At 46.3% G+C, this 26,733-nt stretch overlaps 1 protein-coding gene across 9 annotated transcripts in view; it reads right to left on the reverse strand.

The window, feature by feature from the left end:
• Positions 1 to 13,301: 13,301 nt before the first annotated feature.
• Slc25a37 (solute carrier family 25 member 37) overlaps positions 13,302 to 26,733 on the reverse strand; it is a 38,562-nt gene continuing 25,130 nt past the window's right edge. For 4 of the 9 annotated variants that reach the window (XM_004848351.4, XM_021261283.2, XM_087216809.1 and 1 more), the window contains exons 2-4: positions 21,600 to 21,828; positions 19,631 to 19,687; positions 13,302 to 16,871 (exon numbers count right to left, since the gene is read on the reverse strand). In XM_004848351.4, the coding sequence (XP_004848408.1) occupies positions 16,351 to 16,871; positions 19,631 to 19,687; positions 21,600 to 21,828 (807 nt within the window). In that variant the 3' untranslated portion in view covers positions 13,302 to 16,350. Of the gene's footprint in view, positions 16,872 to 19,630; positions 19,688 to 20,854; positions 21,829 to 22,450; positions 22,607 to 26,733 lie in introns of those variants that run through there. The other 5 variants (XM_021261288.2, XM_087216810.1, XM_021261285.2 and 2 more) reach the window with 4 other exon arrangements.

Here is a 26,733-nt window from a genome sequence, read left to right on the forward strand (position 1 = left end):
TTCGGGGTTCTAACACCTGCTGTCAGTTAGTTTCACTTAAATTATTCACTCCATCTTCACAACACCCTTTGAGTTTGGAATTATCTTCACATTGCAGAGAAGGAAAATAGAGCACAAAATGTCTTAGTGAGGCTCACCACTAGAAAGAGGGCTTTTGAACCCGGATTTCCTAAAAGGCTGCAAAATCCAGTCTTTCACTGCGTTGTGACTCCTGAATGGAGAGCAGAAAGCCATGGCTGTCCATCCTGATACTTAAAATCAGACAAATATTGACTGATTTCAATGACTGCCAAAATGTTCTGTGTCTTAGTCACTTTCCTCATCACTGGGACACAATGCTCAACACCCACAACTTAAAGGAAGGAGTTTATTTTGGCTCACGGTTCAGAAGTTTCAGTCCATGTTTGGCTGGCTCCAAGGCAGGAAACAGCATGGAAGAGGGGCATCCAGAGGGAAAGCTGCTTGCATCATGGCGTCCAGAAAGTAGAGAGCAAAAGGAGGCGCCAGGGTGGGGGATTCACCCTTCCAGGTCATGTTCCAAGTAACCCAGCTTCCTACCAGACCCTAACTCCTCACAGCAATGCCTCCAAAAGTCAGTCACCTCCACAAGGCCAGTTTCTGAGTGCATGCAGATCTGGGAGGATGTCCGAATATGAACCATGAACACCCTGTTGCTCACAGATCTGTGTGCCATTTAGATCTGTGTGTGTACCTTCTTGAGCAAAATGGCCTTGTTCAAGCTATAAAAGATACTCCACACATAAGTGTAGTTTGTTTTGCTTTGTTTTTGAGGAGTTAGATTCCTGTCATCATTTAAATTCTCTCTCTTAGCCTTCTCCATCACAAAGAATCTCTCCACTGTATGTGTACATCATAGGACACCTACAGAAGCCAACCGACACTTGGAACTCAATGCCACCGTGTAGTTCCTATTTATCTGATTTCCCTCCAACTATACTCTGGGACTCTCCGGGCAAAGATTAGGTCCTTTGGCTCTTCTTGTCTCCCTGGCAGTGTGCTCTGGCAGTAAATGAATCCAGAGTTTTCAACTGCCCCTCTGATAACCAGCTGTGTGTCCTTGGGCAAGTCACCCAACTTCTCAATCTCTATTTATCTATACCAGGGAAACAATAGTCACCCTACTCACCTCACGGGATTATTATGAAAATGATAAAGGAAGCTGATGTATGTTTAAATGCTTTGTAATCTAGAAAATACTATGCAAATATGCATGGGTATTAACCAAAAGTGCTGCAAAGTGACAATGGCAGGAGGAATACCCTGTTGAGGTCTTTTGCTAGACTGAAAGAGTTCATGGACTGCAGCAGGGACCACTGGGCTTCCCAGGAACACAGCAGATGCATGAGCCAAGGGATCAGCTGTGATGTAGTGGCAAATCAGAGGTGAGGGTTCTGGAGAAGAAGGAAAAATTGTTCAAGGTCTGTGAGTTGGCAGATCTTCCCCCCTCAGAAAATAGGCAGAAACTCAACCTCCAACTGGTAATAGCTGATCCCCAGACTCCTGTAATGTGCTGAGAGCTACCGCCCACTCTCAAGCCCCCGCTCACCTTCAGCTCTTATGTTAGGAAAACATGATAGGTGCAGACACGGATGTCTGTCCATAGAGAAGGCACTTTGCCAGACCCTTTTCCTGAAGCTCCAAAACGCCAAGGTGAAGAGACTGTCAGGGTAGGGTGGGCTGCAACACAATGCAAACCTCTGAAGGAAGCCAAGGCTGAGAGGAAAGGAGGCTCCCAACTCAGGATGAAGGGGTGGCAGGGGGATTCTTCAACTACCAATCTGGCCTTAGCAGTTCACTGGGAAAATGTTTGGCATGAAAAAGGAATCCCCTCCATGGCACGATTCAAAAGAAACATCACCCCCGTCACAAAACCCCAAGGAAAGGGAAACCTGGGTATTCGGGGCCCCACACAGCTGGGCCTGAGCTACCTCTCCAATCCCAAACCCTATCTCCTGGCTCCTACTCTGGTTTCCTAGAAGCCTTCCCGTCCTTTCAGCCTCACAGGGTCCATCTCTCCCAGCCTGGTCTTCCCACTGCTCCTCCTCTTCAGTCAGTGCATCCGCACTTGGTAACCAGATGAATCAGTCTGTCCTTCTGCACAAAGCCTACTCCATCCACCCGAACATCTGTGCACACCTCACTCCTGTAAGATGAGAGAGGACTGATGCAAACGGCCAGCTTTTCTGTGAGCAAATGTGGATATGTTTTAACAGAACCTGAGTCCCGGACCTGAAGAGAGGTGGTTTCTTGGAAGATGATGCCAGACATCAGAAGTAAAGGAAGGAAGAAAAACCAAGCAAGGATGCACTCTAAGCTGATTAAACCTTGAGCAGCTGCACGGCAAGCTCACTGGGAGCCTTGAGGAACATCTGGAGAGGCTGGGGCATATGGTCAGGGAGTTCTGGCCCCATTGTTAGGGCTGCCCTTGGAGATTTTAATCTGCCACCTTTAGCGCTTTCAGGTCATGTCTGATGCATTGGAGCGTGACACCTCTTCTATGTGACACTCCTTCTTCAGCTTCAGAGAAAGCCCAGAGACAGCAGAAGTAAGAGAACTGCCATGACAAGATCTGCAGCCATGAACACGTGTGTGCTTCCTCCTTACAACTCCTCCCCACGCCGGACTGCTAAGATCATAGAGAAAGAGAAAGAAGGCAAAATGAGGATGACTCCAACTGCAGAGTAACCTGGTTTGGACTGAAACCTAGGGCCACTTTCCACTTTATTCCCTCGACTTGATGACATTTTATCAATATCTTATCCTTATACTCTTGAGGAAACATAAGACCCCCTACCATTCTATGGCAAAAATATCTGTCAGGAATAATACGAGAAAAAGGTCTTTGTTTATGGTATAGTGGCTGTGTCTTCACCTTCTTGAGGCTGTAAGAACATTCTGAAAAAGTGGGGGAGACCTTGCTTTTGTATGTCAGATCCTTTACTGACCCTCATTCCGCCTGTCCAATAAGCAGGGTTAGACCAGGGCCCAGTCCGGCCTTGAGCCAGTCAAGTAATTTAACCTCTCTGAGCCTCCACTTCTGCATCTGTATGGAAAGTGACTGTGTGGACCCTACAGGGATCTTGTGACATTCAAGAAACCAGTGTTTGAAGAGATGCTTTGTAAGCTGCAAAAGCTCATCAGCCTTTTTTGTAACAGGCTTTATTGTAGCAGGGCGGGCACTGGGGCTTCCCTGCCCTGTTGAAGCAGGTGGCTTCCTTCTGTGAAAGATCCAGCCCAACCAAATACCTCCTAAAGGCACATGTCTCATAGTGCCACCATGTGCCTTTTTGGTGCCCCTTACTGGCCTCAGAACCTTGTGCTTTGCTTTTTTATAGTCTACTAGAATGGTTCTCAGCTTCCCCCTTGAGGAAGTAAGGTCAGGTCCGGGAGAATTTGTGAACTCAAGGGCTGGCACAGGCCTCCCGCTGCTCCTCTACCCTCTGCCCTGCTCTCGCTCCTCTCTGTACCCACTGCACACCATCTCTTCAAGTTGCCACACTGTCCCCTCCCGGACTTTCTTCACCCAACTCACACATCATGTTAGAGTCAGCTTCACCTCATTCTTCCACCGAACCTTTCTCAGGCCCTTTCACCCATCTAGTCCAAAAGTATTGAGTGCTTACTATGCACCAATACTGTAAAAGGTGCGGGGGGGGGGGCACAAAGTGAAACAATGTATCTAAGTCCTTCCCTCATCACTCCAGGGACCTCACTCACAATACTAGTCTAGACCTTGGACAGCTAGACTTGTGAGCTTCCCTTTATGATTATTGCATTCGTGTAGCCTGTATATACCCAGCTTGAAAACTGTACTTTCTTTGGTGGTGTTGGGGATGGAGCCCAGGAGCTCAGCTATATTCCCAGATACATTCCAAAGCTAGCCCTTTGAGCAGGTTCCTTTGCACCATCACACTCAAAACAAAACGATTTGTTTTGATAGGCATTTGTAAAAATAGTCTTGACATGCCTTTACTCAGGGCAGTAAGGTAAAGAAAACCATGGGAAAAATTCCTAAAGTATAATCGACACAATGACGGGTTAAAAATACTGAAAATGTGTGAGTATATCTTGATGTAGATAAGAAGGTCCAAATACGAGGCTCTCAGACAAATACAAATTAATGCCATTTCCTTTAGAAATGTTGCTAATAGGGCTGGGGATTTAGCTCAGCGGCGCCGTGCCTGCCTCCCAAGCTCAAGGTCCTGAGTTCGATCCCCCGTGCCGAAAAAAAACAACAAAAAAGAAAGAAATATTGCTATTTGGAAAAAAAAAAAAAATCCGGTACAATAAGATCTAGCCGCTGAGACAGACATGAGAGGAGACAAGATATGCGCAATGAATATTAATGAAAGTCCGATGCCATCTTGTGGCCAGAAATGGAAATTCAAGGACCTGGGTGGGCAAAAGAAGAGATGATTATGGGAATCAGATGTAAAGGGAATCAGATGTATTCTGTAAGTAACATGTACCATCCTGCGAGGACAGTGTATGCACACACTAAGCCTCAAGATATTTTTTTACTCTTATCTATGACCTCTTTGCTACCACAATTCTTAATTCACCTACACACAACATTTGTAACCTCCTCAAGCTCTCTGTTCTGATCTATAGGACTGGCTGTCACTCTTACTTAAATCCAGGGTTGATCTACCCCTGACAAACTCTCTTGGAAATTTTGACATCTGAAAGTGAAGATGACATCACAGATATTTTCAAGAAAATTAGGTAAAATACACTTTCTATTTGTAAGAAAATAGAATCTCACTGACAAAAGGCTGTTCTGCAAACAGCTGTCAGAAGTACATTTTTACCATTTTACAGTCATGTAAGTGATCAACTTTGGTAGTATTGGAAAGTTTGAGACTTCTCTCAAATCAAGAAGTATCTGACAGAAAAGGTCAATATAAACATAATTATGTCTGACTCAGGTATCTATTTGGTTGCTTGTGTAAAAAGTTTAGATGTGCACCAATACAAAGGTAGAGATTTCTAGATAAAATAAATAAGCAGGACCGAATTATACATTTTCCACCAAGAAGCCACTTTACAGACATAGATTTAAAATAAATGGGTGGAGAAAGACATACTATGGTAAAGCTAAGAAAAAGAAAAGAGGAATGGCTATATTAATTGCTGACTGAGCAAGCTTCAGAGAAAATAAAGCTTTTAGGGATAAAAGGAAGCATTGCATAATGACAAAAAGGTCAATCTTCCACGAAGGGAAAAAAATCTTTACTTAATGAGTACAATTTAACAACAGAGTGTAAAATATATAAAGTGAAAAATGGTACAACTGCAAGGATAAATAGAGAAATCCACTATCATTCTTGGAGACTTCAACACCCATTTCTCAGAAATGGACAGATACAGCAGGCAGAAAATCAGTGAGGAGACAGATGAAATCAATAACCCCATTATCAACTGGATATAATGGTCATCTATAGACTGCTTCATACAATGACAGCAGAGTACACAGTCTTGTGAAGGAACCAAAAAGACCATATTCTGAGACCTGAAATAAACTTTAACAAATTCAAAGGAGCAGAAACCATACAAAGTCTACTTGAAGACCACAATTGGGATTAAAGTAGAATTCAGTAACAGAAAGATGGCCAGAGGATTTTTAGGAAAATGTTAAATATTCTGTATGATATACTATGATAGTAGATACAGGTCATTATACTTTTATGTGTACCCATGGAATGTACATCAAGAGTGAATCCCAATGTGAACTATGGATTTTGAGTGGCCATGATGTATCAGTGTGGGTTTACTGATTACATACCAGTCTGGTAGAAGCCATTGGTAATAGATGATCCTATGCATGTGTAACGAAGAGTTTATGTGAAATTTCTGTCTTCCTCTCAATTTTTCCATGAACTTGAAACCGCTCCAAAAAAATGAAGTCTGTTTTTTTTTTTAAGCTGAGACACACAGAGTCTTCAATTAAAAATGCTATGGAAGAATGAAATTGTATCTTCCTATAGTAGAACATCACATCCCTTCAGCTGCAGGCATTCAGCATGACATATTCCATTTCAGGCACTGGGCTGGAAGGCCTAGAGTTCACCAGAGACCAACAGTCCTCACTCAGAATGTACATAGATGTATAAATAAATACATTGTTTAATTACAGTGGCACAAAAATGTAGCAACTGAATGCATATTAAAGAGAAGGATATAAAGTATGTCCTTCATTTTCCTATACCAAGCTCATGGATTTTAAAATTAAAATTTATTTGTAGAATAGTTTAGAAAGTGAATAGTGGTAAATCAAGATGATAATGAATGATTCTTTATGGTAGGTAGGCAAGCTAAAAAGCCTGTGTGGTTTTCCTTCTAATCTCACATAAAAAGCATGTAATTATGCTGTAATTATGGACTTAGAGGCTGAATACAGCTGATTCAGCTGAATATATGGACCTTATCATAGGTTGCTGGAGGAGTTATTACCCATCATCTGGCCCAAAGCTTTCATTTTGAAGATAAGGAAACTACACCAGAGAGATTGGGATATACCCAAGGTCACCTAGGATCGCACTCTGGTTAGCAAACTCCAGGACCATCTCCCAGCTCTCTGGACACAGTGACCCATTCATTATATGCCCAATGGTTAAAATGGACCACAGCAAGTAAATTACTACATTATACCAACAACAACAAGAAAATTCACCCTTGCATTGAAATTCACTATCAGGTATTTGCATGCTTTTCAAATTTGGCTTTTAGAAACTTGCTGATCTTAAAGACAAAAGTCATAGAGGCCGTGGTGGAAATTCAAGATAGCATCAGTAAACAAAGATTCTGGACTAAATCAAAATCAGCAAAAATAATCTCTTCGAAAGGGGATCAAATGAAGCATGACAGTAAGAACTGTGAACTTCTTAAAAGAGTGTTCTTGCCAACTCTCTATCACTGAGGTAAGGGTAGCAGGAGGTTTAGAACATCACATTCTGTTCTGTGTAAAGGAAAGTTCTCTTTCATGATGAGTAATAGGCTTGGGATTTGCTGTACTGTCTGCAATTCTAGCTCATATTTTTCTTTTAGTTGCTCTTCTCAGTATGATTGCCTTCTCAGTCCCACTAATCATGACACATTTCATTTGTAATTTATTTTTATTCTGTTCCTAATATGAGTTTGATGAGAACTATGTGCAACAATTGCCCTCAGACCTTGGACCTCACTTGAACATCATCCAATGATCATAGAGTCCCATAGATGGCTAGAAGCACTTGAGAATAAGCAAGAGCCCAAGAAAATTGCTAGCATTTGGGTATTACCAGTTTCCAGACTGGTTATGTTTTTCTAGCCTTGGACTGAGGCTACTGAAACGTGATCCCTGTCTTGAGTGCTCAGGTATTTCTGTTCTTGTCAAGGACCCTCAACATTAAAAGTGCTCACAGAAAGCAACACATGTTAAACTCTCATGAAACCCAGAGAAGGTATTATGGATAACCATAATTATTTCCATTAAAATTTGCACATGATTTTTTCCCTAACTTTGCACAGATATTATCAGGGAAAGGAGAGGATAGGCTGCAACGTTTCACTCAGCAGGTTGTAGTAAGCTCAAAATACAAATCTAGGGATATAAATTTGTCACCTGTCGCTCCAAGCTAAAGGCATCCACCAATAAAATATTGTCCCTATTCAGCAGGAAACTAGAATCTACTTCCACAGATTTGCATACTGATGAGAACAAAGACTCTTAAGACTACGCTCTATTTCTTCTATTTAAACTACTTCCTCCCTTAATGGCAGCCACACAAGGTCCAGTATGACTGTGATGATTCCCAGACATCCACAGTGCCTCTTTCTGTGACTCTGGGATCCACACGGTTTCAGTTAGCTGCTGTTTTCTAAAGACCTTTTCAACATTGGGAGTCCTTCATGGCAGAGACTCATGAGGACCTCAAGGCAGCGCCCAACCTTCAACTGCCTTGGGTTGAAGACTGAGCCATTGCTGATATGATCATCCTTGGTAGTTTTTCTTTTCACAGAGGGCTTTCCAGTGACAGTGGGCATGGGTTGGGTTGTGTGTCCCTGCTAAGGTGACCTTGCATCCTCTTGGCAGTAGTGCTGGTGGCTCTGCCCAGAGGTGTCACTTACTATATAGAAAGTGAAACTGTGATGATAAAAGTGATAAATAACATAGTAAAAAGCATCCTAAAGAACCCATGTCAATAGGAACCTGGAATTCTATTATCTCATTTCCATACCTTTCCAAAGGAGAGTTCAGATGTTTCCCAAGGCAATGTTAACTTTGGAAGGCAAGGCTAGGGAAATGTGAAAACTTGGAAGTATTCTCAAATTTCAGAAATACATTGAGCTGTCCAGATTTTAAATATGGGATCTTGCTGGGTACCCTTGATGAAACTTACTTCCTTTCCATGAAAAAACCAGGACAACTGGATGTTCTATAAATCATTTAATTTCTGATAGATGTTGTACTGGGTTTGTTTTCCAGCTTTTCACTTTCATGAACAAGCCTGACATGTGACTTTTTGAGTACTTGTCCAGTTACTGCTTTGGGGTAACTATTGGAAGAGTTCATCAGTTCTGTTAGGAATGGTGCTAGGAGGGAAAGCTGCTAGACTCCATGAGGGTGAGATTTAAAGGAGAATTCCAAAAAGTCGGGAGCAAAGAGCGGGGGAAAAAACTAGAGGCAAAGAACATGAGAGCAGAGAGAGAGAACTTTGGAAAACTTGAAATGGCTTTAGCTGTTTTTACTTTATACCTATGGATGTAGAGCTGATACCATCCCTTCATAAAGCCTCACCTCCTGGCTCTATTCATAACTTTCCGGCTCTCCAGTCACTCATGCTTCCTGTTCCCTTTTCACTAATTAAATGTAGTTTAATTCTGCAAGTTCTCTCCTCTCCTGGGGCTCTCAACCGCCTGTGCCCATGGCTTTAGCCATCGTACCTCCAAGAGGCCTGCCAAATTTTTAGGTCCCATCCCAGGCTTTCTCCTGAGCACCAGCATTGTATTTCCTTCTGGGCATTCCCACCTGTATGTCCAACAGACATGTCCGTCTACAGGACTTCAGGAGCTTGCTGAGTATGACTAACACTCGTGGTTACTTTTATGCAGAATGGGGGAGTCGAGAGACTGGAGGACCATGGAGGAACCAAGAGTGAATCGATTAGCCTCTGTCCTCAACAGGAACATGTTCTGATCAGAAGGCAACAGTGTGATCAGCCACAGTAGGCTCTGGGCCAGCTACTAAGAGGACAGGGAGGTCACCTTCATATAAGAATCCGAAAGTAAAATGGAATGGTAATTGCCAGCATTAGGGTGTGTACCTCTCCTGGACACCTTCCCCAAACTGTTAAAGTGATCACATTACATTGATACATGCATACCCATGTTTATAGCAGCACAAATCACTATAGTTAAATTGTAGAAACAGCCCAGATCCTTACCAACAGATAAACGGATGAAGAAAATGTGGTACAGTGGTATCTCAGTTCACGAAGTTAATTCTTTCCACAATTCTGGCCACAATCCTAATTGGTCAAGAACCAAATCAAATTCAATGGTAAGGTTCAGTGTGGACCTTATGGAGAAATTTGATTCAGTTCTCAACTAATTTGGTTTCCAACTGGAATCATGGAAAGAATTAAGTTCATGGATCAAGATACATAATGGAGTATTATGCACCATAAAGGAGGATAAATTTGAGTCATTTATAGAAAATAGATGAAGCTTGAGACCAGAATGCTAAGTGAAATAAATCAGACACACGTTAAAGAAAGCATGGTTTCTCTTCTATGAGAAACCCAACATATGAACAGTTTAAAGAGGAAAAATAAAGGAGATGGTAGGACAAAGGGAGGCAGATTTTTTGGAAATGGGCAAGGGGACCTAGAGAATGGGGGAGAAAAGAGGGTATGGGAGAAAAGGGATCCAAGATGATCCAGATACAACAGATATGCAAAAATGAATGTAATTATTATATATCACAAATATATTCTAGCTTGTAAAAGATAGGATTTTGATAGCCCAGAAGGGTGGGGAGAGAGAGAAGAAAACATTTCAGTGAGAACAGAAGTCCAGAAAGAATGTAGCACTATCCTGCTCAGAAGAGGAAAATCCAAGGGGCTTATTCACCCACCCTGGTCTTCTTTCTGCCCCTCCTTCCCATCCACAGGAGGTGACATTGGGCACTGCCATGTGTAGGGGAGCCTCTTCTTCAATAAGCAAGGAGGAGCCCTTGAAGGTGTTGACCAAGTGGGTAACATGTAAGTCTCCGGTAGCTAAGCGGGTGGTCAACTGCAAGTGTGGGACAAGTTCAAATCTGAAAGATCAACAGTTCACTGTATGTTTAGATGTGGGACCAAGGAGAACCATCGCCACAGAGGAGGTGGGATCAGTACGGAGAGACTGAAGAGATAGAAGGCCCAGCAGCAGAACCTTTCTGAGCAGCCATTCTTAGGTGGCCAGGGAGGGAGCTGAGCACAGAAGCGGGGGTGACCACAGAAGGTCATCACGAAGGTGGGTGACCTGAAGAAGGGCAAAGAAATGAAAGCCAAGAGGAGGGAGGTAAAGAGGCTCTCCTGGCTGAGCAGGAGGAGGGAGCGGCCCATTGATTCTGAGGCAGGAATCACCCGTCACCACCTGCTGGTCCTAAGCCAGGTCTTCCTCCCTCTCTCAGCCTGTTCTCAGCTGGCCCTGCAGCCCCAAGCCCCATGGGATCCCGGATCTATGCTCTTCCCAGTCCAGCCCCACTCTGTTCCCCTCCTTTGCCTGTGCCTCAGTGTCCCTCTCCCAGACAATCTGTGACATCCAGTGACACCTCCCGGCTCCCTGGTATTCTTCCCTACTCAGTCTTGTGCACTTCTGCCACGTAACTTTTTCCATTAGTGTCCCCTGCTCAAAAACCCTTGATACCTGATAACTTACTGCTTAAAGGTCAAACTCCTTACAAGGGCAATGCTTTTGCTGCTGTAAGCAATAGCAATCCACCTCCACTCCCTCCCAAGTTGTCTTTCTTGTATAGATTGGGGTCACTCTATTCATCCTTGAATGAATATTCAGAGATATTCATTAAGAATATCTCAGGCTCAGACAAAGAAGTAAAAGCAACAAATAAACATGAAAAATGTTTGAAAAAATGTTCAACATCACTGGTCATTTGAGAGATGCAGATGAAAACAACACTGAGATTCCACCTCACCCCACAAAGAATGGCTGCTATCAAGAAATCAACCAATAACAAATGCTGGCAGGGGTGTGGAGAAAAAGGAACCCTTCTCCATTGTTGGTGGGAGTGCAGACTGGTGCAACCACTGTGGAAATCAGTGTGGAGATACCTCAAAGAACTAGGGCTGGAGGTTCCATTTGACCCAGCTATTCCCCTGCTGGGGATCTTCCCCAAAGAATTAAAAGAATCATACCACAGCGATATATGTGCACCTATGTTTATAGCGGCACAGTTTGTAACAGCTAAAGCTTGGAAACAGCCCAAATGCCCATCAACTGGAGAATGGATAAAGAAGATGTGGGGTTTTTTTTTTTAATAAAATGAAGTACTATTCAGCCATAAAGAACGAGAAACGAGAGACATTTATAGCTAAATGGATGCATATTGAGGCCATACTCTTAAGTGAAATTAATAGGACACACATGTGTAAATACCGAATTGTTTCTCTGGTATGAAAAGCTAAAAGTGTAAATAAGGATCAAAATATATAATTGATATTGTGTAATATGAAGAAATGGTCTAAAGGAAGAGTGGAAGTGGGAGGAGTAGGGGAAAGGAAAGAAAGGAAAAGAAAAAATATTGAGAAAAGGAAAAAAATGGAAACAAAGTCTTTGTAAATAGGGAAGGGTGGAGGGGGTGAAGGGAGGGCAGGGGAAGGGGAAAAAATAAGAACCAAGATGCATCATGTAAAGGTACAAGATCCCAATGATGAATGTAACTGTATTGTACACCTAAAATGGACCAATAAACTTACTGGGGAAAAAAATCTTAGTCCACTACTATGGGGCAGAATGGAGGTCTTTACTGAGAGGGGTGTATACTCCACTAAATCAAGGGAACTCGAGACAGGGAGGAGACGTTGAAAAGAAAATGTCACCCAGATGTATATTATATCTAGATGCTCCCCCCGCAGCCTCACGCATTCACAGGTCGGGCTTCTGGAAGGTGATCTGATTATGGGGGCTGATAGCTGGTCTGGGGAGAAGAGGCGGCCACTGGGGGCGTGGCCTGCATGGATGCTTCTCCCTCCTTAGCTCCGCCATTCACTCTCTGCTTCCTGGTCACCGTGACGTGGGCAGCTCTCTCCACTGTGCCCCTGGGCAGTGCCAATTCTGCCCTGGAGCCAAGTGAGTATGCACTACGAAACCTCCACAAGCTGAGCCAAAATAAAACTTTGCTCAATCGTGGGTGTTGGGTACGGTGTCTCAGCACCAAGAAAGTGACTAAGACAGGCAGGATTTGAGTGTGGACACTCTGGAAAGGCCTCCTTCATGTTAGGAGGAGGAGGCAGGTCAGGACCTAAGAGGGACAGCAATAACTCGGACGCAGGTTGATGAACTCTACCACACCTCTCTCTGCAAACCTGTACTGAACACCTAGTACAAACCAAGCTTGGAGCGCTGCGTGGCGACAGTGTGCTGCTTGCTCTAAGAAAGCCACAGCCTGATTTGTGGCACTTGCCTAATTCTGTGGTATAAATATCCCCACTGTGGCCCATTCCAAGCTACCTGGTCTTCTCACAATTTTGAGTAGCTCAGGGTTGGCTGTTGGTGGAAATGACAAGCAGGAAATTGGTCTCCAATCCTGCCTGCCCTCCGACCAGTGCTCCTGCCCACATCTGGGCACCTGTAGCCACAGCTGGCTCTCAGGCCTGACTTCCATTCTGACTGGTACCTTTGCTGAGGGGTTCAGCAACTATGCTGAGAGTAGGTCACAACCTTACAAGTTCTCTGGTTTCTCACATGGGTTCACCTACTCTCACCTCCAGAAAAGGTAACATTCTCTGGCTTAGGCTACAACCTTTGGGGACAGACTCTGGCCACTCTTAGGGACTTCTACATTCAGAGGCTCCTGGCTGAAGCTCTGCAAAGGGGTATGAGATAGAAAATGGGCATGAGTTCATCGTATTGCAGGGAACGTGTGCCTGTCCTACTCGGGCTCCGACAACTGCCCAAAAGCTGTCACCTTCCAGAACAGGGAGCAAAGCAAGCAGGAGACTCCCAGCCCTGCCCTGCCCTGCCCTGCCCTGCTCTGCTGTGACAACGCAGCACCTCCAGCACAGAGCCCACAACACTTGCATGATCAATGCTTTATTTTCTCTAGCTCCAGTGTTACAGCTGCAGCAGCATATCAAATACACCCCCCCCCACAGACACATCAACACACATTTCCCTTCTGCAAGGAGCTGGCAGCAATCTCAAGACAGAAACAATCTTCACTACAGGCATTTATGACATTGAAGAAATAATGCTTGTCCACCCTTATCACATACATGGTGTGTCTCACAGGTAGGAAACAGCAGTACATTCGTAGTTCAGACACAATCGTCCTTAAATAAATACAACCTTATTGGCATAACAAGGTGATGGAGATGCAGCCTTCAGGGCCATTGGAAGATGGTGCTTGGAATGACATCAGCATTTTTATAAAAAAAATAAAACCACACAAGAAGTAAGCCAGTAAATACCTACATTCAATCCAAAGTTAAGAAAAAATAGTCATGGATAGAAAACATCTCATTCGAGAAAAAATGCTTTACTTGAAAACTCCAGTCTACAAGTGGGTGAACCTGAAGTCACGGTCTGAGGAGAAGCACTCACTCATGCAAACACACACACACTGTCAAAGTACGAGTACTGGACTCCCCTGGCACTGCCCAGCTGCGGATGTCACTTTAAAGATGTTAATGACCGAGTGTGTGCCACAATTATTTTAAGCCGGTCACTGGACAGGGCAGTATTTTCCCATTCAGCACTCTGCGATGTCAAAATCACAACCTGCAGGCTACAATCTGTGTGGGGCAAATGATAACAAATTTTAAGCTAAGAATGAGAGAGGTAAAATTAATTCCCACAAAATTAACAAACACTTATATATCTACTCGGTGCCTCACAACTGTCCAAAGCTTCTGTCAGATCACTCACTAAGCCTCACGAGGACCGGGCTGGGGCAGCAGGACAGGTGGGAACTCCTGCTGACCCAGTCTTTGACACGGGGAAGAGAAAGCCAGGACCACATCCTCGGACTCTGAGCCCATGGCGCTCTGTATCCACGCCTGCCTCTCTGTTTTGCATTCCCTTAACCAAAGGGGCTTTTCCCAAGGTCAAGTTCCTGCTGTAAATATGGAGAGCAAAACCCTGTGGGAATACAGGAACATTTTATAGCAGGGCGGCAAATCAAGTGGACAAAAAGGGATAGGAGGAATAATTTTTTTAGGATTTAAGTTCTAGAACCTACAATTTGACTTTTCCCCTCCATCTGCAGAAGTTAGCACTACATAGGTAACTCTACCCTAAGACAGGGTCAGAGTGGATGTAAACATTTCCAGCAACAGCACAGTCACCAGCTTTCTGCTTGCTGCATCTGGTACCCATGGTTGAGAGCAGTGGGGGTCTACCCCAAAGTGGGACAGCTCAGCAGCCATCCTGCAGCCCAGCAGCAAGACCCTGCTCATGAACACACACGTGAGGAACCAAGGTGGCCTGCCCATCCTTGACCTGAAAAAGGAAGTCAACTGTTTTATCATACAAGTGCTTATAGCTACCAGGACGAAAGACCCATAACAGCATAGTCCCATGATGAGACTTTCTCCGTGCAATCTAAGTTCTTCCCAGGCAGTCAGGGACAGCCGCCACACTGGCCTCTGCGATAGTAGCAGGTCAAGACCAGTACTGCCCAAATGAAACGCATGTGCTTCCTGCCTGGTGGGGGCTCAAAACAGGAAACAGAGGCCGTCCGGTCTCCCCTCGGATACCGATCTGGAAGCAGCAGGCTTGTGTTTTCTCTTAGCGACAATGTGACTCCATCCCAGAAGACAAGGCAGTGAGGCCTAGAGTTCTCAGTGACACAGACAACACAAGGCTGAAGGAGCAGCCTTGGGCAATGAGGCCCCGGCTGGAGGGCCCAGACTTATCACCAGCCTATGAGAGGGGGCTCCGATGGGGATGAGCGCTGGCACAGGACAAGGGCACAGCCAAATGCCAGAGGTGGGCTGGCTCCATCTTGCTAAATCCCTAGAAAGCACAGGGAAAGGCAGGACAGGAGGAGAGTTAAGGACACACAAAAGCCAAGTACCCTGAAGTGCCTGAGGGAAAAAAAGGCTGATCCATAAATAAGTCTTAGGATAAAGGTAGGATTTATCCCCACAACCTACTAAACAAGCGGCCAAATGCTGGCAGATTCAGGGCTTCTAAGTGTGACCAAGAGAGGTACAAATTCAGCTCACTCACAAGCAAGGGAATGGCCTCAGCAGGTGTAAGACGGGTCGCCCTCACTGTCCTGGGGCCACCAGCCTACAGCAGGAGCGATCCTACTCCCTGGACCATGTGTGTGTACGTAACACAGCAGGAAGAAATGCGCCAGGGCCTGACCTTCGGTCCTGGGATTTTTAGGACAAACAAGGGGATAAGGCACATGAAGGTGCGTGACTGACTGAATTAAAAATAGTGGCAAGTAGCATAATATTTTTTTTAACGTACCTTCTTTCCCCATTAAAAGAGAAATTCAAAATATACATTTAATGTTTATTATTTTACATTCAAGTGAAACTTCCATCTGGGGGGACCTACATGCAATTTTGGGCCACATTCAGCCATTTATTACTTTGGTGCCTTTTACCCTGATGGAAGAATTCAGCCATTTTGTTTTTTAAAAACAGCTCGATCAGCTCGTCTGTAATACTCTTTAGGGACACACACGACAATACACACAAATTCAAAAATTTCTACATAGAAAAATAAAGGATAAACATTATCCATCTATTTTAGACTGTATGTGTTCAGTCGCTGTATGGCCTCTTCCCTCCTGTGTGACGTAAGGATGGAGGGAGGAGTCTGCCACAGTGAAGCAGAAAAGCTGCATTCTCTGGGGGAGGAGAAGCAGCCAATTCTTGTTCTCCTTCCCGAGTCATTCCTGTCCACCGTCGCCTAGGATGTCCCTGTGGACAGGACAGCCTTCTGGTCACCGGCCATCCTGGCCTCCCCTCTCTCTTAAGGCATTAGGGAGCACACATCAAGGGCACCCTCAGGAAAAGGACCTTAGACTTCAGGCCAAGGGACCAGCAGGCTGGCAGGGGAAAGCTTTTGTGAACAAGATTCCAGAACCACTTCCCACAGCCCGTTCCTTTAGAACAGAGTTCGGTTCTCCAGCTGGTGCTTTGTGAGGACGTACTTGAAAAACTCATAGACGGACCAGGAGATGGCTGTGGAGGGCATCTGGTAAATGACGCGTGCCTGGATGCCTTTGAAGTAGCCTGCCAGGCCGTTGAGCTGGTACACTGTCCGGAAGGCATTGGCCATGCCTGACAGCCGGCCACTGATGTTGGCCAGGGACAGAGCCATGTTCTCCTGTGTGTTGAGTAGGGTCTTGCAGACGTCCAGGGGGGTGGTGGCAGCCGCAGCGAGGGCCCCGGCCAGGCCACCAGAGATGATGTGGGACTGTGGGTTGTAGTCCCGCCTTGGGTTCACCTGCTCCTGCAGGAACTCGTAGGTGATGAAGTGGATGGACTGGAAGGGAATGTTCATGGTGAGCTGCGTGGTGTAGCTCCGGTAGAAGGCCCCCAACCCCTCGGTCCTCCACACCGTGCTGATGCAGCTGAGGGCAGACCGGTGCTGCGAGTTGTACATCTGTAAGCGCTGCTTCACCACTGTGCCGGGCGCAGGGCAGGACAGGAAAGGCCAGGCCGGATGGGCAGCCAGCAGGCAGGTGGTTGGCTTGGCCCCACCCCAGGTTGGAGTGAAGTGGGAAGCCAAGCCGATAAAAAGAAACAAGCACATTAGAGACGCTGGTAACGTACAGAGCGAGCACACGCACAGCCCCAGCCTGGGAGGTCATGAGCTCCAGGCAATCCCAGTTCAGGGCTCCACTTCTAATGCCCGGACCCAGAGCCAGGGAGCTGGCGACTTCCTCGTGTCTCCCGCCAGAATCTCCGGTAAGCAGGGCCCCAACCACCTCAGGTTGGATGAGCTGCTCTGACCTCCCAGATCCTGGCTGCCAGATCTCAACCCTGCTCCCACTGCCCTCCTCCATCCCGTCCCCAGCCCATCAATTAGATGTGTGGCCCTAGCTTAGCCTCCGGAGTCTGAATCTCTGATAGCGAATCTAGTTTCTGTGTCACAGTGCACTTGTAACAGTGGTAGAATTATGTCTGCCCAAGTTCTGTAATGATCTCCAATGAAAACCTCGGCTTTGTTAACACAAAATTAACTTAACTGGTGTTCATGGGAAAATAGGTAATAAGGCTGTATCCCCGAGACTGAGTTTTAAAAGAGTCTACACATTGCCAGATGAACACACATGATGTGCTTCACTTCACTTTTAAAAGAATAAAGACCTTAAGTTGATCCTCACTTTTTATCTCCTTTTAAAAAATATAAACAAATTCCTTGCTTAGTTACAATAATGAACTGGTCATTGGCTAGGTCCCTACATTGCATGAATCATTAGAAGATGAAGATAAGACAAAGATGAAGAAGACGAAGAAGAGGAGGAGGAAGGGAAGGAAGAGGAGGGAGAGAAAGAGGAAGAGGAGGAAGAAGAAAAGGAAGGAAGAAAAAGGAAAGAGAAAGGAGGGAGGTGGGGAGAAGGGGAAAGGGAAGAAGGAGAAGATGAAGAGAAAAAAAGAATAAGAAGAGGAGGCGAAGGGGAAGAAGTTGAAGAGAAAAAATAGGAAGAGGAAGAAGAGGAAATGGAAGAGGAAGAAAAGGAGGAAAGTAGGCGAGAAGGAGGAAGAGAAAGAAGTGAAGAAGCAGCACCACCTCAAGATATATACAGCTGGCCCTCTCTGCTCATGGATTCCGCATCTGTAGATTGAACCAATTACACCAAAAATATGCAGGAAAAATGTATCTGTACTAATATGTACATTTTTTTCTTATCATTATTCCCTAAGCAATACAGTATAGCAACCATTTACAGAGCATTTACATTGGGTTAGGTCTTACAAGTAATCCAGAGATGCTTTGCAGTATAAGGGAGGATGTGCATAGGCTAGATTTGACCATTTTACATAAGGGATTTCAGTGCCCATGGATTTTGATATCTGCAGGAATTCCCCCAGGAATTCCACAAGATGACTGTCGTATGTGTGTATCTATTTGGGGATTTTAAGTTTCCCACAAACTGCTTCCCGCCTATGTAAGAGCATCTCTTTCCGGGCCTCAGACACACTGCCTCGAACACCCTCATTACAGAGCAAGCCCAGGGACAAGTAAGTTTACTTAAGGACATTTCATCCCTTGAGAATGACAGTGTGTGTGCTCGAAAACAGAACACAGGCATCTCTGAGCGCTCTGCTTTCCAAATCAAAGTGAGAAAGGTGTATGTTGCCCCCGTCACCTTGCGTACCATGCCATGAGGAAGCCAGCAGAAAAGGAGGTAAGCACCTTTCCCCACCTGTCCATCCGAGCACCCAAGAGGTAGAGTCCCCTCCCCACCTCTCAGTGTGACTCAGCATGGCTTTGAGGGCTAGGACAAGCCCCGGGTCTACTAGGACCCGGGAGACAGCCGAGAACAAACAAAAAATTTCAGCCTCAAAAGAAAAAAAAAAAGGCAAATTTATAACCTAAGACTTACACTGTTGGAGCTTTTTTCTCCAATTCTCCCTTCTGGCAAGGGACCATTCTGGGGTAGGGAAAAAGGTTGCGAGAGACTCGCACGTCACCTAAGGCCACCACCAAGCAGGAATGACCCAGATACAGGTGCAAGAGAACCAGGACCCACATCTCACTAGTCACATCTGAGTTGGCGGAAGATGGCGGGACAGAAACAAATCTAGCAGGACTCATGTCCGCCCAGACAAGACTGGCGCTATAATGCTTCAAAATTCAGAAGGGGAAGGAAAAAGTTAAAAAGAAAAAAGAAAGCAAAGCAAAATGGCCACATGTTAATTTTTGAAGTATAGTAACAGATACACAGGGGTTCCTAACACTGTTCTCTACATTCAAATGCCTATGTGTGAAATTTGCCATAATCATTTCAACTTTAAAAAAACAAAAAAACTTGATGTAGCCCTAAGGATTGGGTTCTGACAGGCTCCCCCCAAATTTGTCTAGGGTTGGTAAAGGTTAAAGGTTAACCAGGCTCAGGTATGTACGGTGTGAGTATACACATGTGCACACACAGGTTTCGGAGTAGTGAAAAACTTGCAAGAATGTCCCAGGGGAGCCAGCTCCAACACATCCCCAGGCTCTTCCCGAGGCACCCCACTTCAGCAGTAGTCCTAGGGGCAGGGTCGGAGAAGCAGCACTTCAAATGCCTCCCAGGAGCCTGCGGGTCCGAGGACCACACTTCCAGTAGTTCTGTTTAACTCTGACGGGGTCCAGGAGCCGTTTGCCCACCTGCTGCGCCCATCCCTGCCCCTCTGCATGTCCCCTACTGACCCTCCCTGGAGCCACAGGACATTACCTTCTGCCGGGTTCATTACTGCATCGTGGAGCAGGGTGGCCATACTCCCAGCTATCCCTGCAAAACAAACTCCAGAAAATTACCCTCTGCCACGGGGTGTCCTGAGGAAGCTCCCAGGAACCTAAGGTCAGACGAACTCTGGGCTGGGCTGCCTGAGGAGAATTAGGAGAAGTGCTCCACTCAGGCGGAGCCCCAATGCCTAAAACCCTAACCTGAGTGTGGAGGCACTGACTAGACACAGGGAAGGCTGACAGAGATATAGTTACCCGGGTTTGAACCTTACAGAAACCTTATGTTCTTTCTTGTCAGCACTAGGAAATGGCCGCTAATGTTCAATGGCACTCAGAAACCACACTTAGTGGCTTTTTCCACCATCTAGATTTTAATTCTTTCTTGTCCTTCACCTTTGTCTAGAGATCAGCATACTATGCCTTTAAGCTGAGCCAATCAAAAGGGGTGTTATGTGGGTGAGGGGGTGGAAGAGAAACCTTTAAGTAAATTTCTTATTAAAATCCAGGCATTTTTCAGAAAATGGGTAAGAGAAGAGTGAGGCAGGAAGCTGGGCATCTGGTAGATTTCCAGGGCATGTTTTTGAAGCTGGGATTGGTCTCATGGTCGGTGGCCCCTCTAAGGGTTTTCTCAGGCCTGGCTTCAAGAACCAGGCACACTGAAAGCCTGAATCAGGCCTGGAATCTTGCTTTCGGCTTTCCATTCCTCCCTTTGGGGTGACACTGCCTCTTGATTAAAATTAACGTGGGGAGGGGGAGGAATGAGGGAGAACAGGTTAATCCTTCCAAAATGCACATGACAGCTCCTACTCCCTGCTCACACACTTGTAATTATTCCCAGGAAGGTCCGAAGTGCAGCCACAGCTGCAGGACAGCACTGGGCAGACCTTGACGCAAACAGGGTTTTGTCAAACCTACTGCAAGGAGCCACACCATTGTAAGGCAGCCTCCGCAAAAGGAAAGCCCCGATGTTACGGGCTCAGGGGAGCACCCGGGCATGGCTCTTGGTGACTGTCTGAATAAATGCAGCGGGTGGCCAGCTGTTGAAAAGCTCAAGCAGCCAGGCACACTTGGTGCTAAAGCTGCTGCTGATGAAGGGATCTTTTATGGTTCTATGAGTATAACAAAAAGGGGAGCAGGAGTTCCTGGCCACATCTAACGCTCCACTGTTGAAGAATGCATTGTGTTGCTATCCACATTCCCATTCCACACTCACACAAAACAAAATGAAAGCCAATCCCACGCGACAGGAGCAGAAGCCGCCTGGCCCGGCCTGGCCCAGGGCCGTGAGCCTTATGTAAGAGCGGGCCCCAACACGCAGCCCCCCACCCGCCTCTCTCCCTGACATCCACCACACAAAGCTACTGCAGCCCTCGGTGCAGAGAAGTACGGCTCAGACACACAGAAGAGGATGGGGGGCAAAACCCCCAAATCTCCTGAAGCTGAAAGTGGAAAAGGCCTTCCGCAGTGGCGCAAGTCCTTTGTCAGCCATAAAACTTCTTGACCTTTTAGAGCTTAGTTAGATCTTGGCGTTGCAGAGACCTGTTGTACCAGTTTTTAAATAGTCTCAAAGAAGCTGTCCAGATAACTTTTTTTTTTTTTGAATCCAGCATTCAAAAGTTTTGTTTCTATTCAGGGTGTTTCCTAGAACTGATCATTAATGGTTTTTGAATGTTTAAAAAAAAACAACAACCAAAAAAGCCTCCCCAACAGGGAGAACTGAAACACCTCTGCCACCGAAGTGCCCCGGGCTCAGAGAGCGCAGGCAGGGGACGGGGAAGCATGTGCGTGTGTGCACGAGTGCGTGTGCCTGGGTGCGCGTGAGCACACGACCCCAGAGTTCCTTTTTCATGAGCAAGCTGCTGAAGACGAAGGCTGCTGGGTCATGGGGAGGAAGGCCCCGGGGAAGGATGTGTCGAAGAAGAGAACTTTCTAACTCCAGACAAATGCTTTCAAAATACCATTGGCTAGGTGGCTGTTTCCTTGGTGGTGGAAAACATCACTTAAAGTCTTTTTCATGTTTTCATAGCAGGCAAAATACATGGCGTGGGCCGGGCCTGCCCCCATGATCATCACATTGAGACCCCGCAGGGGCCTCCAGAAGCCTTCCGTCCGCATGATTTTCTTGAGGGCTCCATAGATGCTTGTGTACCGGGCTTTGGGATCTGGAGTCAAACTCTGCATTCGTGTCTGTGGGAGAGTAAAAAGAGAAAATGAGAAGCGAGAGCCAATGAGGATGGAAAGACGGGCTCCCCTGGCCAAGAAAATCCAGTTATCCTCTCCCTCCTAGCACGCTCCCTCCTCACATGCACACAGTAACAGGGGAAGAACAAGGATCCAGAGGGTGGAATCGGGGTAGAAGATCCTGCCATACCCTGCTACCGTCAAGCTGTGTCTTGGTGAATCCCTCAGTCTTACTGGATCTGGGGACCTTCAATTACAAAACATGCTTGTTGCAAGCAGCAATGAAATCATGCATATGAATACAGCAAATTTGGGGTCTGGGTAAAGAGGTGCAGTTGTCCCTCAGTACCCACAAGGGATTGGTTTGAGGCCCACTGGCATATCAAAAAGCCTTCATGTAAAACAGCATAGTATTTGCATTTAACCTATGTACAACCTCCTATGTTCTTTAAAACAGGGGTCCCAACACCCCCCATCTCTGCTCTGGGCCACACAGCAGGAGGTGTGTGGCTGAGCATGCAAGAGAGCAAAAGAAGCTGTATCTGTATTTACAGCCAACTGTCTATGGCCAAACCACCCCGAAGCCACCCGGTCTCATCTGTATTTACAGCCAATTCCCACAGCTCACCTTGCTGCCTGAACTGTGTGCTGGCAGATCAGCGGCCACATTAGATCCTCATACATGAACCACACATGTGCAGGTTCTAGGTTGCTCCTTATGAGACCCTAATGAGGCGGAGCTGAGGCAGTGATGCTAGCACTAGGGAATGTAATTATCATGTATCACAGAACATATACTAATAAAAAAAAAGAAAAAACCCTCCCCCCTCCCGATCCATGGGAAAATGGATGTCTTTTTTCCACGAAACTCGCTCCTGGTGCCAAAAAGTTTGGAGACTATTACTTTAAATCATTTCTAGATTACTTATAATACCTAAAATAATGAAAACACTGTGTAAGCAGATGTTATACTGCATTATTTAGGGGATAATGACAAGAAATAAAAGTCTGTATATCCTCGGTACAGATGCCAATTATTTTTCCAAATATGTTCAATGCACGGCTGGTTGCACTTGCTGGTGTGGACACCAGCTATGTTATGAGATCTAGCAGTTTACACTCAGATCCTGAAGTCTTTTGTAGCCTCAGCAATCTGAGCCCTCCATATGCTGAAAGCTCCTGTTCAGGCCCTACTAGGAAACTTCTCAAATCCTTTGGGCCTTACCCATGCATCACCTCTAAAGACTTTTCACATTTCATTTTTACAACACCTAAAACTTTGTTTTGTTCTTGTTGCGGTTTGAGACAGCATCTCTCCATGTAGTTCAGGCTGGCCTGGAATTTGCAGTGATCCTCTTGCCTTAGCCACCCAAGTGCTGGGATTACAGGAGTGTGCCACCACGCCAGCTTTCAAAGGTCTTGTTCCTAATATCTTCCTGTACATAGCCTTGCTACTTGAGGCAGGGACCTAGTTTAAGATCTCTGATCCCTCTTGTAGCACTCAGGTGTGAAAGGCACTTGAGGAACTACGAAGGTCACTTCATGTTTCAACCTGGCTAGACCAGGGCACCCGGACACTTGATCAGACATCTATCCAGAGGAGTCTGTAAGGAATTTTTTAGATGAAATTCACATTTAAATCAGTTCGCTTTGAGTAAAACCAATTACATCCCATAATGTGGGTGAAACTGATCTAATCAGTCAAAGGCCTTAAGACAAAAATCTCGAGGTATCCCAAGGAAGAGACTCCACTGCCAGGCTGCCCTGACCCGAGTTTGCAACATCAGCTCTTTCCTGCATACCCAGCCCTCTGGCCACCCTGCAGATTCTGGCCTTGCCAGCTCTTACGGTGATGTGTGCCAATTCCTTAAAATAAATCTCCACATACAGGAAGAAAAAGAGATTTCCAAGTAGATCTGTTTCCCAGGAAAACCCTGACTGACAAGTAGGTAAGAGGAACACCCAGGCTGCCTCAGTCCCACCAAAGCAGCACCCTCCCTTCCACCCGCCCCTCCAGCCCAGCAGAGGGGCTCTCCAACTGTTGATGGGAGCAGCCTTTTATCTCCAAACAAAACCACACAGAAAAGCTAACACATGTAAAAAGGAAGAAAGGTTTCTCTGGTTGAAAACGGGACAAAGGTCCCTAGGCCAACTCCTCAAGACCGACACTCTCTTCCCCAGGAAGCCCCGGGGCTTCAAATTAAACCTAGGCTTATTAGGAACTCGCTATTTTCCTCTTCCTCTCTCTGCAGCCTGGTGAGAACATCTTCAGCCCAGCCAGAGGCAGCCGCTGGACACCTGGGGGCGCCCCTTGGAGGTGGACAGATCAGTTTCCCCACACCTGCAGATTGTTTGAAATGACTTCTATTCTCATCCTTCCAGAAAGGGTTTGAGGTGGCTGACCTAGCAAACGCATGACAAGCAAACAAGACCAAGAGAAAGACATCAGTGTGCTGACCACGGGCAGCTGAGTTGTGGCCACAACCCCTCCACTTACCTGCTGGGAAGTGGGAATGCAAGCCGTTCCCAGTAGGCACCAGGAGGCCACTGCCCCTGGGAAGAAGGTAGCGGCCCTCTAGCACTAACTCCTAAAAGATATCTGAAATAGTAAGTTAGGCATCTCATCTTTGATCTGGCTTCATCTTTGATCAAAAGTAAGGCTCAGGCAGCAGGCAGTACAACTCCACACGTGGTCAAGAACCCAGGCTGTGGCATCAGGGAGAACTGGGGTGATTTCAGATCCCATTGTTCATGGTGTGACCCTGGGCACATTAATCTCTCTAAGCTTGGGAGAATGGCTGAGCACATTAGATGAGATAATACGCGCCTATTTCCATCACATTGTTGGTAATAATAAAGGAGCATCCAGGGGGGTACACAAAGGTGATTCATGGAGGCCGACATGGCTCTAGTGTATGACTTTCTAGAGGAATGAGCCCCACAGAAGTGGGGGTTGTTTCCGGTCCATTCACTGCAGGTCCCCAATGCCGGGTAAGATGTACTTATTCTGAACCCCCTAAATATGTGCTGAATGGATGAACGGCCATGTTTAATGGACTCGCTGGGACGGAAGCACACGGGCTGTGTCAGAAGCACATGGCCCCCAGTGCTGGGCGGCCCACCGCAGCCCGCTCATCTCTAAGCACTCTCTCTCCTCCTACCCACAGGGAGCACCTAGTTGGCATCAGGCACAGGCATGCAGAGAATAAAAGAATGAGAAAAACGGGGGTGGGGAGGGTAAGGAAAATGGGGGAAAACAAATGAAACATGTGAAAGAGAAGAAAACAGACCACTCAAGGTGCCAAAAAAGCAGCACAGAAAAGGGTCCAGGAGTGAGCAAGCCCGCATTAGCCCCAGAGAAGAGGTCAGAGGCAGGCAGAGAAGAAATAAGACAGTGCTGGAGAGAAGACAATGCGTTTATCTCTCTTTAAAGTGTATGGCCCTGCCTATAAAATGTAAAAAAAGAGGGTTGACCTACCTTGTGGGACTGGAGAAAGAGAAGAAGTTAGGGAGTAAGTAAAAGCAAGCCAAGTGTGCACCGGGGGCTGAAGGGTAAAACAAACTCCATGGAATACTATTTGGCCTTAAAAAGGAAGGAAATCCTGACCCGTGCGTGCTACAACACAAATGAACTTTGAAGACACTGTGCTGAATAAATAAGCCTGTTACAAAAAGACAAACATTGCCTAATTCCACCAACCTAGAATAGTCGGACACAGGAGCGTGGGGGTGGCCAGGGGTTGGGGCGGAGGTACTGCAGTGAGTGTCTCATGGGCACAAGATCTTGGTTTTGCAAGAGAAAGAGTTCTGTGGGTGAACCCTGGTGACGGCTGCACAACACTATGAATGTACTTAATGGTGCTGAGCTGTTAACCCTAAAAACAGTTAGCAAAGCACATTTTGTTATGTGTATTTTGCCGCTTTTTAAAAAATAAAAAAGGGAGTGAAAAGAGAGGAGAAAAAAGGAAATGAATGATTGAGGATGCAGAGAGGAGACAGAGATTAAAAGCAACGACAGAAGAAGTGATCCTGCTGTCCCCTCCCAGAAAGTAGCATAGGGCCAGGTACAACACACGGCCCCCACTCCACGCCGGGATCCACACCCGGGGACCAGCCTCGCTCCTCCCCTGCCACCCTCCCCATGATGCCCAGGAACACAGAGCTCCAAGAAGGGCCCTGGGGCTTCTGAGGCTCCCCAGAGCAAAGCCTTCCATCTGCAGAGAGGTCAGACGGGAAGAAAGGTCAGGCCCTGTGACTGGGGCTCAGCATGGGCTGGGGAGGTGGGACGCTCGCATACTGGAGGCCTTCAGATGGCTCTTGTCCATCCCGTCTCTGGCTGCATCCGCACAAGGACACTTGTTTTACACGGCAGGTTTTCCCTACTTGAGGCAGGAAAACACTCAGTCCGGAGGGGCCGAGGTGCCCATCCACGCCCACACGGATCCTCAGCTGCGTGGGGCTTAGGCTGAGGGCCCTGACCCAGGACGGCCCTGCTCCCCAGCGCTGGGCAGCTCTCTGCCCTTTGACCTCTGACCCGCTGCCTGCCCAGGTTGGTCTGGGAGCAGCACCTGGTCTCAGGACTTTGTCCACACTCGCTCGCCTCTTGTTCAAATTCACATGGCTTTGAGAGACGAAGGTATTCAGAGTGGGGTGTGTTTCTTCAGCACAGTCGTGAGTTACCAGGTATCTACTTTATTATAGTTTGAGATGTGCATCACACATATTCTTCTAGTGCACAATATATTTCATAATAGAGAAGGCCGTTATGATAAAGTGAAACTACACAGATTTAAGATTCACACTTGAATAAACTAATGAATACATAAATAAAATATACTTAAAAATCAAAAAGCAATGACAATCACACCCGCACACACACACACACACAATCTCACGAGTCCCTTTTCCTGG

Source organism: Heterocephalus glaber, unplaced genomic scaffold, assembly GCF_053883595.1.
Source record: "Heterocephalus glaber isolate CG9 unplaced genomic scaffold, H.glaber_assembly_v1.0 deba00001460, whole genome shotgun sequence".
In the NCBI taxonomy this organism is placed as follows: Eukaryota; Metazoa; Chordata; class Mammalia; order Rodentia; family Bathyergidae; genus Heterocephalus; species Heterocephalus glaber.